This window comes from Triticum dicoccoides, chromosome 2B, assembly GCF_002162155.2.
Source record: "Triticum dicoccoides isolate Atlit2015 ecotype Zavitan chromosome 2B, WEW_v2.0, whole genome shotgun sequence".
Classification (NCBI taxonomy): Eukaryota; Viridiplantae; Streptophyta; class Magnoliopsida; order Poales; family Poaceae; genus Triticum; species Triticum dicoccoides.
This window is the reverse complement of record NC_041383.1, coordinates 620,672,511-620,685,527: the sequence shown is the minus strand read 5'-3', so window position 1 is coordinate 620,685,527 and position 13,017 is coordinate 620,672,511. Positions and strand designations below refer to the sequence as shown.

Sequence of the window (13,017 nt, the reverse complement as noted above, 5' to 3'; positions counted from 1 at the left end):
GGCTAGGAGAGCTCCTGGAGCTTAATGGAGAGGTTGGGGAGGTTGCTCGGAGTGAGGAGGAGGCGATGAAGAGGTTGGGAGCCACGGGAAGGGGCTATAAATAGCCGGGGGCGAGGCGGTTGGGTGAGCACGACCGCGCGACACGTCGTCGAGGCCGCGGACGCATGGGCACGCGAACTTGCTCGAGATAAGGCGACAGAGTAGAGCAGGGAGCAGGCTCACGGGGTAGAGGAAGACAACGGGAACGTGGGAGAAGTGGACAAAGGAGGAAGACGACGGCTATCTACACCGTGTCCGTGGGCGCACGGCGACGAGCGACAGCGAGGAGGTTTGCAGAGGGGGAGATGTGTCCGGGGAGACGGCTACGACACAGGGAACATGCCAGTGCTCGCTGGAACGATGATCACGAGCCGGGCCAGAGCAAAGCAACGCCCTAGACACGCTCATAGCTGCCAAAATGATGGTCACCACACTGGCTGGCATGAAAAGGACAAGAGGGGCTGCCGTGATATGTCTAGTGATGAGCCCTACATCACTGAGTCTGAGAGAGGTGATGGATCAAATAAAGGAGCTCTGGATCGATGGGATTCATCCCTGAAACATTGATGCAGCAGTTGTTTGACTGAAATTGTGGAGAGGAGAGAGGGGATAGGGACAAGAGAGGATGTCTGGGGTGTTCAGGGTCGAAGGAACAAGCATTCTGTTAAGTTTGAGATGATTTGGACCAAGTCTTAATGCACTTGTTTAACAACTGCTTAAACCGGTCCATAAAGTTGAGCATGATGATGCACTCACATGGAGTATCAACTTGAGCTCAAATTTGGCAAGACAGGGTTATTTGGCCATATGAAGATGATGTAAAAGTTTCATACCAAATGGACATGCCAAAATAGTACTTGCTTCACAAACATCCCCACTGACCAGAAACTTGCAATAATATTAGAGGGAAAATGGCTTAAGGAAATGGTCTCAAATTTGGTGGAGAGATGTTATATGGGTAGTAGCATGTTCTGGTAATTTCTCAGAATTAATGAAGCATTAAAAATTATAGTTGCTTCATAACCTGAAAATATTGCCAGAAATAAAGATTTAGCCCTGTGCTCACATAGACGCTTGGATAGGGCTGAAAATTGGATGAGGGCAATGATATGAGCACATGAAGGTGTGTGCAAAATTTCAACTCATTTGGGTAACCCTAACTAGTACTTCCTTCACAAAGGCTTCCCTCAGACAAGAATTTTGAAAAATTGCTCAGGAATATTTACTAAGAAAATGAGTTGAATTTTAGCATGGGGCAATGATATGGACATGAAAAGGTGTCCAAAAAGTTTGGGGTCAATTTGGCAAGGGCAAATAGCACTTGCTTCACAAACTGACATTCAGGACAAAATAGGTAAGGAATTAATCGAGCATGATGGGGAACATGGCAAATGAAATATTTTGCCATATTTTAGGAAGATATGACCCAAACAATTTATGAAAATTATTTGAGAATTTGGGGAGTGATGGAAATATAGGTTGTTTCACAACCTAGGGCGAATTGGGTTACTCCTTTAATAGAAAAGGAATATTCCAAAGGAAAAGAATATTGGGGTTTGGTCCAAGATGGAAATGGCAAGGTCTTGGGATGGATATGACGATAACAAGCCACTCTGAAAGAAAGAAGAGTTCGTCTTCTCCAGTTTCCAGACCACAAATCTCAAGCAAATATCTCAGAAAAACAAAAGAAAAAGAAAGGGCCGAAAATCAGGTTGTGACACCGCCCGCACATGGAGCATGAAGTCTTGGTGCACATCATGGTCATAATCGTGCCATGGCTTGATGTTGAAGACGACGCCGTCCACGTTGATGGAGCCAAGGCGGACATCGTTGTCGTGGTGCGCCACAACTCGAAAAGCACCAGGAAGTCCTCTGGATCGTGGCTTGTGACCCACAACAGGTGGGCCGGCGTGTGGAGCGCAGCGTCGAAAGCAGGTCCCACCGACATGGGGTTCGCCGCGTGCCGCTTGGCCGTCGAGGTCAGGAGGACAGCAAGGCGGCGGCAGAAGGAGATTTGATGCTCCACCCCCGGCGTTTATATCACCACCTTGTGGCTATTCCTCGGCCACCTTGATGGGTCGGTGTGGTGGCAGCGGTCCATGGACGGCGCGGGCGCCGACAACGTGGGGAAGCGAAGATGAGTGTGGACCGGGCTGCGCCCAGCAGCAGGCCCCAGCCCCGCCCTTGCTGGTTTGTCGCCCTGCTGTTGCGCGGATCTTGGGGGCAGTCGTGAGCGATGTGGTCGGGCAGCTTGCACTCAATGCAGTGGATAGGATCTCTACAATCTACACGATGATGCTCAGAGCCCAGGCACCGGAAACAGAGCCCCTTGAAGCACCTTAAAAAGACCTCTCGCCCGGCGTTTGCATTGATGGAGGGCCGGTGGCATTGACGCCGACGCGGTCGCCTGCCGGCATGGGCGCGCGCGCTTGCCTGGCGCGTTTTGCGGGACTGGACCTCTATCCAGCCATCCTCATGTCCCGAAGGGGAAGGGTTGGCGTGGGGTGACGACTTAATTACGATGGACATAAGGCGTGGTTGTCCAACTTGGCGTTCCCCAGCAACATGCAGGGTGGAGAGGCCAGCATCGGCCTTGGAGCACTCCCCGCGGAGCAGGATTCGCGGCGGAGGGCCGGCGAGCCGTTGCCGGATCGGGAGGCAGCAGAAGGACCAGATATGTCGATGGACCGCTAGGCGGGAGGGGATTTGGGATGGATGCGGGGGGCGGGGCATCCCTCGCTATCCCACCAGTTGGAGCGGGCGGATGCGCAGGAGCAGCCGAGCGGGCACGGCCCATGGCGCAGGAAGGGTGGCGCCACTGACCGAGCACCAGCGACGGGTTTAGGTGGCCGCCGTGGCCGGAGCCGCCGTCGGCGCGTGCGGGAGGGAAGAAGCTTCTAGTAAAGAGCCAGTAGGTAATGATTTTGTAGGCGGGCATTAGTGCTTACTGTAAGTACATAGTTAGGTCAGGGCAATAGAAGATGCCTACCTCATTGTCTTAATCTTGCTATTTTTTGTGAAGGTTGCAACTCACAACTACTCCTTCCGTTTCTAAATATTTGTCTTTCTAGATATTTCAACAACTTACTACATATGAAGCAAAATGAGTGTGTCTACACTATAAAATAGAGAAAAATTCACTGTAGGTCACTAAACTTGAGTTAGTTGACAGTTTAGTACCACTACTTCAAAATACCCGAACTACGGTCCACGTACTTGCACAAGGGATTCACTTTGGTCCATTTATACAATTTCGTCTACGTATTCGCTGACTTGGCCGAGTCAGCGGCCGCTAGCTCGGCTTTGACCGCCACCTGGTCGAGCTAGGGTCAATACTAGTCCATCTGGGGGGCTTTTTGCAGAAACGTCAGTACCATTAAACCAGCCCACCTGGTCAGACCACACCAGCTCGCTGTCTCCCTCTCCTCCCGCACCCTCTCTGCTCGTCGTCGCTATTGATGGGCAACGCCGGAAGCAGCGGCCGCCCCAACATGCCACCGCCGCGGCCTCATCTGCATGGGGTTCCCCCGCCGTACTATCCAGTACCCGCCATGGCGCCCGGGCGTCGCTGCGCCGCCGCCGGTGCCGTTCCCCACGCACATGGAGCGGCACAGAGTCGTTGCGGTGAGTGCCGGCGTCAACGTCAAGGGGCATACCCTGCGGCTGGAGCGCGAAGACGACGGCGGCCACCTGCTTGCCTTCTCCTTTGACGCCGACGTGCCCCGGAGGTCAGCCCCCCACCCCCTGCCCCCCTCGTACTCTTCTGTGTTTTTCTGATTAGACGGAGGCCTGTAGTGTCGTTGTGGGCCCTTGTGGCCGATCATTGGGCTTTATCCCGTAATGATATTAGTTAGCTAGTGTAGAATTTCTGCCGTCATGTACATATTTTCTTGGAGCCATGATACTTCCATATTTGGTTGAGTCACATGATACTTTTGTTATGTACTGTATTTTGTTGTCCATTTGAACAAAACTTGGGCGTTCTGTGTCAATTGTCTGAATGCTTCAGATTTGAGTCCAAGTAACAAGGAGCAGTAACCTATAGAAACAGATTTAGGGCGCACTGGCGACTCATGTATGTGCTTTTGTTGGTGAAGAATGGACATCTTCACTTGATGTATTAGAGTACCGTATATTGTTTGCACGGCTGGCTGTTGAAGGAAGTAGTAGGTCTAGGTATGGAATCTGAACTTAATCATATTCATCTGGGTGGGAAAAATGAAAACTCAGGGTGCATGAGATCAAATGGAGCTTTAATGGTCTTGGGCTGTCTGCTATCTTCTGTAATTTTACCATGGCAAAGCCATACTTAATGAGATTCTCCAAATGCATGCCTGGCTCTGTCCAGTTCCGAGGTTAGGCTATCCCCAGTTCCCCACGTTATGCCCATTTTTTTTGCATAGTGTTTAGTAGCATCTCATGCTTTGTTCCTGTGTACTGCGCGCCCCTGCTTCTTTTAATATTTTGATGACAAGACAGTCATGTTATTTTTAATCAAATACTGACTCTTAATTTCTGATCTCGCAAACAGCATAACAGTTTACTTCTTTGCACAAGAAGGTGACGACTGTGTCCTGAAGGGCACAAAGGAAAATTTGCTCAAACTTTTAAGGAAGGTCATGGTCAGGAGTTCAGGCAACCAAGTGGAACTGGAATCAAGCTCGGGGACAAGGAGGAAAGTTTACCAAGTCTTGTTGTTTAGCTAGTTACTTGTAATATCCATTCCCATTTCTTTCTGCTTTCTAACATGCTTGCTATTTAGGCAAAGATATGTGGCCGTATGCATCGTCCAAATGCAGAGGCCGGGGGTCATCCTCCTTTTCTAAAAAAAAAAAATTAGGCAAAGATACATCCTGCACGGCTTCCATGCTTTCCTGACAAATGAATAGTTAAAAGTTTTAGAGCACGCCAGGCCTCATTTGTAATTACCCATAGATGGAAGAACTACTACTTACCAAAGCCACAGAATGTGAATATCACATCTGTTTTGTATGTACATAGTTGGAAACGCTGCAAAATCTTCAGAATTACTACAGATATGGGCCATATGGGCATATATGGTAGTGCAGCATGGCACAGTATACCAACTGCAATATGGCCCCTAGCTTGAAACCAACACGAGAACCTTATGTCTGTAGCAGCGTGCCCAATGTTTCTACCTTTTCTCATACATCCATCTGAAATTAATACAATCCTGTTTCATTTATTCCTCCAGATGCAACCATTTTATCTGATGTTGCAGATGAAAATAAGCCAAATTTCATTGACCTGTCATCTTCATGAAACCAGTGAAACTGAAAATCATACCGTGTGCTCTTTTGCAGTGCCTATGTAGGGAGTGTGCTCAGACATTAAGGTTCCAGACCAACAAATGCCCCATGTGCAGGCAGCCTGTTGAGAGCCTTCTTGAGATTAAGGTTGATAGCATGCCCAGGCATCACGAAGGAGGAGATCAGTAGTGTTATGTCTGCATCTGTTTAGCATGTGTTGTGGTATGTTGTTTGTTGCGAAAATGTTCGTATTAGAACATACAGGAGAAAACCTGGTCAGTATAAAATATGAGAAAATCTGGTCAGTATAAGAAAATCTGGTCGGCATAAATATTAGTGATATTGTTGATTTAGATTAAGATAGGATTGGCTGAGGACATGCTCCAGGCAGGATTCATTCCCCTAGAAGTAAAAAACAACATGTCAACAAGAACTGGGGTTAATTGAGAACCTTCAGATTGTATACAACATGTATTCTTTGAGAGAAGTGCATATTTCAACCCTCAACTCTTGCCCTAGTCTAATCTACAACCCTCAACTATAATACCGTCTAAGAATCAACCCCAAACTCTTATAATCGGCCAGGATTCAAACCACTCCTTCCCACACCTTGGTTTTGACCCAGTTGACTCGTTTTGACCCGTTGACAATCCAGTCATCAAGCCATGTCAGTAAAAAATCAAAATTTCCAGGGAAAACAGAATAAATCTGCAAAATAAAAAAATCTAGAAATAGTATAATTATGTAAAATTTCAAAAAAAATCAAATAAATCCTGCAAAATAAAAAACTGTAATTAAAAAAAGTGATAATATTCTGCCAATTTTTGTCAAAAAAAATTCCATAAATTTTGGAAAAAAAATGTAAAATCAAGAAAACAATACTAAGAAATCTGGGGAAGTTTCAATTTTTTTCTTAAAATAATGAAAATTATTGTTAAATTACAATTCTGACCAATTTTTTCAAAAATTCCAAAAACAAATTGAAAAATAATCTGTAATCTTAGGAAAGCAATACTAAGTATTTTAGGAAAGTTTCAGAAAAATCTTAAATTAATGAAAGTTATGGTCAAATTTCTTTTTCCCCAAATTTTGAATTCGTTTATTTTACTTTTTTTATTTTTGAAAAATGGAAATCTTTTATTTCACAGATTTTTCATTTCTCTGGAAATTTTGAACTTTTTGCTGGGTGTGGCGATCAGAGGGTTGAATCCGCAGTTTTAAGAGTTCGGCATTGATTCTTAGACGGTATTACAGTTGAGGTTTTGGAGAAGAGTTGAGGATTGAAATATGCACTTCTCTCGCATTTTTTTCCCAAGCTGAAAAAAAGGACCCGCCAACCGATCAACGAGGACTTTTGTTTAGGCAAATCAACGAGGAATTTGTGTTTTATTAGGGGAAAACAACGAAGAAACCAAAGTGAACACCTTGCGATGGGCCCAGGAACCACCGTTATGAGCCCAAAGCCCAAACAAAGCAAAGAAAAAGAGAGAGAGAGAGAGAGAGAGAGTCGTCGGCCTGTTCTCGGAGAAGAAAAGCTCGCCGCCGGCATCGACCGGGCGCCCCCGCCGTGACAGGTGAGAATCGCGGCGCGTTCCTCGCTGCTTGCTTCGCCCGCCCTCTATTCCCCTCGTCCTAATCGGAAGCTACTGCGCTGCGTAGACGCCCGCATAACTGCTGGGGAAGCTCTCGATTCATCCGAATCGCCCGATCCAACTTGAAATTTCTAGGTTTCCATCTCCCCCCGAGCAGCATTGAGCGGTTGGTCCGACCAGGTGCGACCAGGTACTGGCGTTTTTGCAAAAAGCCGTCCGGATGGACTAGTATTGACCCGGCTTTGACCGCCTCTAACTCGGCCAAGTCAGCGAATACGTAGACGAAATCGTATAAATGGACCAAACTGAACCCTATGCGCAAGTACGTGGACCATAGTTCGGGTATTTTGAAGTAGTGGTACTAAACTATCACCCGGCTCAAGTTTAGTGACATACAGTGAATTTTTCTCTATAAAATATGTCTACGTACATCCGCATGTGGTAGTCCATTTGAAATGTCTACAAAGACAAATATTTAGGAACGGAGGGAGTAACTGCAAACAGGTCAAGAACATAAAGAGTTCTGCCGCAAATCATATTCATATAAATGTGAGGTATCGTGTGCTAACTGCAAACAGCAGATTTTAAGACCACTGAGGAGTAAGTTATCTGTAATGTTAAATTTTCACATTGTTTATGGTACTAGACATTATTCAACTGAGATTTTCTCAAAAACATATTCAACTGAGTGTTTGGAGCAAAAGAAAATACTTTTCTGAATATGATGTCAACTGAACAGCTGTTGGCATGAATGCTTCTGAAGAAACTCATAGCAATGTACAGGACCTCAATACAAGGATATCTTCTATAGATTCTACAGTGCTACAAAGACACTGCAAAGTAGTCAAAACTGGTATGGTATGGTACCAGACTATTCTCTACAGGAACAAATCCCTGCCCTAAAAACATGAAACGCATTCGAGTCTCTGACTGAAATCTCTTTTCCGGTAGCAGCAGAGGCATGCTCCAGAAATGAGTGGCAGTCACCACACATGCGGATGTTCTTCACGACACGGATAATTTTCCCAGAGCCTGCCATTAGGAGGCCATATGTAGCTGCCAGCTTTGCACTGTGGTACATTAGGAAGTGTCTCTTTTGGTATTCCTCGACATCATGTAGGACAAAGGTGGTGTCTGGTTCATACCCGGCCTTAATGCACTCAAGAGTTAGCACGTCCAGACCAGCATAGATGTCCTTGGACTGAGGATGTGATCTATCTCGAGCGAAAAATGAGTGAATAGCATTGTCATAAAATGTCCAGCTCCTTGCTGGAATCTTATGGATACCCTTTTCCCGCATCTCCAGCCTTGTGTTCTCTGAGCAATGCCACTTTGCTGATTCAGAGTACAGATTAGATGCCAGAACATATGTGGATGGGTCTTGTGGTTCCAGGGCAAGTAGATGATTCATAGCTCGCCTTCGCAGTGTCATATTGGACTGCTTGCTACAGCTTTCCAGCAAAGATCGCCAAACTAATGCACCAGGCTTGAATGGCATACTAGCTATAAACTGTTCAGCCTCATCAAAATGACCCCAGCAGCCAAGGACGTACACAACTGCTGCAAAGTGTTCCATAGCAGGTTCAGTGTTGTACTTGCTTGACATACAACGAAACAGTTCCATAGATGCATCTGCAGAATCTGAGTCTGTACAACTGCAAGCTGATATGATCAGAAGAAAGGTCACGGAGTCAGGCTTGATGGCTAATCTCTCCACTTGAGACCATATGTCCCATATTTCATCTCCCTGGCGATGGAGAAGATGAGCAGTGATCAGCGCATTCCAAGACACAAGGTCTCGATGAGGCATTCGCTGAAAGAAAGTGACTGCATTTTCCAATTGTCCGCACTTGCCATACATACTGACAATTGCATTACCAACTCCACAAGCACGCAAAAGCCCAGATTTTGCAGCAAGCACATGCATTTGCTTTCCAAGTTCCGTAAAACCCAAAGCACCACAAACTCCAAGAGCAGTAGTCAACAAAAACGCATCAATGAACTGAATATCGCTGCTTCTAAACATTTGAAGGAATGTAGAAAGCGCTTTCTCATACTCTCCATCTCTAACGCTAGAAAGCAGTAAAGAGCTCCAAGCAATGTGAAAACTCTCCTGGTGGCGCCAATGTTCAAACAACAGACGTGCATCTCCAGACCTACCACACTTGACGCACATGTCTATCAATGCGGCGTCAATCCAAGGACTTGAACCGCAGCCACACTTAATCACAAATGTGTGAACCTGCTCACTCATCTTTCTATCCGCAGCAATAGCACAAGCATTGAGGACACCAGTCATAGTAACGTCTGACATCTCCAACCCATTCTCCAGCATCTGCCTAAACAACCCGAGCCCCTGCAGCCCAGCCTTCCTAGCAAAACTGACTCGCACACCTTCCCTGTTCTGACAAAACCCGGTGAGAACTGCATTATATGTAACAAAATTCCTCTCAGGCATCCGATCAAACACACCCAGAGCCTTGTCAACTAAACCAAATTCCATGTATCCATTGAGTAACCCAGTCCACGAAATTACGTCCTTTACTGGCATCCTCTGAAACACACCAACCACATCCTCGACAGAATCACCATGCTCAGCATAAAATCCAATGAGCGCATTGCCCACACTCAAATCCACCTCCAGACCGGACTTGAGAGACAGAGCGTGCACCGCTGCCCCCAGAGGCAGGCTGAACCCTTCAGTAGCCGCCGTCAGAAGCGCTGACAGAGAAAACCGGTCGACCGCAACATCGGCCGTCCTCATGTCCCCAAACAGCTCAAACGCCTCCTCGTACCTCCCCAGCTCGACCAGGCCGGACAGCACCGTGTTCCACGAGGACACGTCGCGCTCCTCCATACTGTCGAACATCCTCAGAGCGTCCTCTAAGCGACCGCACTTGACGTACATGCCAAGGAGCGCGTTGGCGACGAGGAGAGAGCCGCCGTAGTACCGTCCCTTGGCGGCGAGCGCGTGGACCTGGGTCCCGAGCCGCGGGTTGCCCCTGCGGATGCAGGCGGTGAGGAGGCCCACGAAAGTGTACTCTGTGGGGGCGAGTCCCGCGAGGCGCATGCTGCGGAAGAGCGCCGCGGCAGCAGATACGGGGGAGCCCAGCCGGGCGTGGCCCGAAATGAGCGCGCTGTAGGAGGCAGCGTCACGGGCGGTCATCCGGTCGAACACCTCAACCGCATCGATGAGGCGGCCCGCGCGGATGTAGCCGCACATGACGGCGTTCGCGAGGCGCGCGTCCGCGCTAGACTTGGCCGCGACCGCGTGCGCTGCGCGGGGGTCGGCCGCGTGGGGGAGGAGGCGAAGGCGGGGTGCGGTGCCATGGGTGGCAGTGCTGGTGGTGGTAGCGGGAGGAGGAGGTGGCGCAGGGGCCGGAAAGGAGAGGCGCGAACGGGGCGGGGGCGGGGGTGCGAGGGGAAGAGGGGCAGGGGAGGATGAGGTGGAAGTGGCCATTCATTTCACGCCAAGGTCGACGGAGCTAAAGGTGTATCGGCCGTCGCCAGTATGCTTTGGCTTCTCGCGCCCGGAGCGAGTCAGCGGAACTATACCTGGCCAAACGGGCCGGTATTGTCGGGCCGGCACGATAGCCCGCCTGCCCGGCCCGTCATGGGCCGGCACGGCACGTGACTTAGTGGGCCGTGCCTGGCACGTGGCCCGGCTAGGGCCGTGCCTGGGCTGCCTTGCCAGGCACGCGTGCCAGCCCGGCACGGCACGACTAGCACATTTTCTTGAGCAAAACCTACTGCTACGTACGTATACCAGGGACAGGGACAGGAGGCAGCCAGGTAGGGAGCAGGGAGACGTGCATGCCTGCAATTCTTTATTCCTACAAGTTGATGTGGCTCTAACACCGCACAAGCCGACGAGCGCACTGCCATCTGACAAACTGCAGCACTGCGCATGCTCACGGGCAGACACCAACCATCGTTTTCTCTTCAGCGATGCCAATGAGACAACAACGATCGATGCTGTGCGGCTGCGCCCGTGCGTCGACGTGCCTACTCGGGCCAAACGGGCCGACGTGCCGACCCATGTAGCGAAGGGGCCGTGCCTGGGCCAAGGAGGCCAGCACGCGTGCCGGCTCGGCATGGCCCGAGTACTTAGCGTGCCTGGCTGGACCGTGCTGTGCCTGGCCCGTTTAACCCAGGCTGGGCCGTGCCGTGCCGTGCCGGGCCGGCCCATTTGGCCAGGTATAAGCGGAACCATGGAAATCCGCCCCGGCTCGCGTCTGCACGAGAGTTAGGTAGATTTGGCCTGCCACAATTGGGCTAGCGTCATTTCTAGAGAGGAGTCGAGAGGTTCCGGCCCACACATACGAACTCTAAAAATAGACTATACCAAAGTATTTCTAAATTATATGGGTCTGATCCAATAATAAAGTGACGCAGCACCTATAATAGTCTCTGAATGAAATTTATGAAGTGACATCTTGTATATTTCGCCCAAGTCTTTATGCACTCATTATGGTGGCTTCAAATTCCTGAAATCATCACTAGAAACTCTGTTCTTGTTCTCTTTGCGCGTGCCATCATCTTCATGTTTGATCTTACTCCAATGTTCATCCTTCTTGTCCAATCTAGGCCCTTCATTTATATGCAAAATAAATGTATCCAATTTAGGCAGCATCATATTCTCAAAAACATTAGAATCATTACTGAGAAACGAAAGTACATGATAATTTAATTAGCGTGCGTGAGTTCTAGTAAATTCGTCCAGGATATGTAACAGTAGGGATTGTGGGTGTAACAATAGTATTTATGTCCTCATCATTCTCCTCTTCTTGATATGAAGTCATTCTCGACCAAAGCTCATTTTCCTCATCCAAATAAGCCTTCAAATCTGCAATTTAAAAGTTGGACTAAATCCAAAATCTTCACGCAGCTCAAGTTTGTATGCATTATCATTTATTTTCTCTAACACCTTAAAAGGACCATTAGCACGTGGTGACTTGCACAAATCAGGAAACCTATCATTACGCAAATGTAACCAAACAAGGTCTTCAGGTGCAAAGACAACACATTTTCTACTCTTATTTTCAACAAGTTTATATTTAGTATTCATGCACTTAATATTTTCTTTAGTTAACTCATACATTTTTAAGATCAATTCAGCATGCTGTTTAGCATTAATTTACCTTCTCCGAAAATGAAAGAGACAACAAATCAATGGGTGCACGAGGTATGAAATCATACACAATCTCAAAAGGGCACATCTTAATAGTAGAATACAGTGAATGATTATAAGCAAATTCAATATGAGGCAAGCATTCTTCCCACATTTTAAGGTTAGTCTGCAAAACAACCCTAAGTAGGAGTGGGCATTCGGTACAAACCGAAAATTTGGTTTGTACCATTCGGTTTATTTTTAAAATCAGTTTTGAAAACTAGAAATCAAAAATAGCAAGCTAAAATTGCTAACCAATTTTTCGATTAACCAATATTTCGGTTCAGTTTTCGGTTTATTACCGAACATTGCTTATACTACGTAGCAGCAAGCGCTTCTAGTCTGAGTAGTAAGCACCTCACGTACTTATATCACCCAACGCCTTTCCCATTGAGTATTCACAAGCGACGTGGGACTAAACAAATGCTGCACACTCCCCCGTCTGATAGAAGTACTTGTTTTTGCGTTGGGCCTTGCGGTTAGTGGTGGGCCTAGGTCAAGAAAAGTAGAAGTACTAATCAGAACGTGGGACAAAGAGCATGCATGAGCCTTCATAAGATGTGTGGTTGTATCCTGGACGTGCGCACACGGCCGCCGTTGTTTGGCGCTACCCGCGGGAGCGTACAGAGGGAGCCTCGTACACAGAGTCAGGAAGTCGAGAACTTTGCACTTTGGTTTTTTGTTCGGTTATCGGTTTAATACCGAACTGACCGATTTAAATTCGGTTATTAAACGTAAAAACGAATTTAATTGTGGCAGTATAAAAAACTGAAAATTCGGTTGTATTCGGTTTCGGTATCGGTCCGGTATTCGGTTGGTCGGTTTTATGCCCACCCCTAGCCCTAAGCATAGTAGACAATGTTCTATTGACTACTTTAGTTTGTCCATCAGTTTGGGGGTGACATGTAATACTAAAAGGATTTTAGTCCCCAACTTAGCACATAAA

General features: G+C 47.7%; 2 protein-coding genes across 2 annotated transcripts; one reads left to right on the top strand and one right to left on the bottom strand.

The window, feature by feature from the left end:
* Nucleotides 1–3,445: 3,445 nt before the first annotated feature.
* LOC119368127 (probable E3 ubiquitin-protein ligase LUL2) lies at nt 3,446–5,774 on the top strand. The gene is made up of 2 exons (XM_037633466.1): nt 3,446–3,767; nt 4,571–5,774. The coding sequence occupies exons 1-2, from the start codon at nt 3,556–3,558 to the stop codon at nt 4,743–4,745; spliced, it is 387 nt and encodes a 128-aa protein (XP_037489363.1). The 5' UTR covers nt 3,446–3,555; the 3' UTR covers nt 4,746–5,774.
* Nucleotides 5,775–7,597: 1,823 nt separating this feature from the next.
* LOC119365195 (pentatricopeptide repeat-containing protein At5g03800-like) lies at nt 7,598–10,361 on the bottom strand. The gene has a single exon (XM_037630807.1). The coding sequence runs from the start codon at nt 10,359–10,361 to the stop codon at nt 7,773–7,775; it is 2,589 nt and encodes an 862-aa protein (XP_037486704.1). The 3' UTR covers nt 7,598–7,772.
* Between the last annotated feature and the right edge of the window lie 2,656 nt (nt 10,362–13,017).

Coding starts and splice junctions, on each gene's coding strand:
- LOC119368127 (XM_037633466.1), top strand. CDS start 3,556: ATGGGGTTCCCCCGCCGTACTATCCAGTACCCGCCATGGCGCCCGGGC. Junction 3,768..4,570: donor GACGCCGACGTGCCCCGGAG/GTCAGCCCCCCA, acceptor TCTCGCAAACAG/CATAACAGTTTACTTCTTTG.
- LOC119365195 (XM_037630807.1), bottom strand. CDS start 10,361: ATGGCCACTTCCACCTCATCCTCCCCTGCCCCTCTTCCCCTCGCACCC.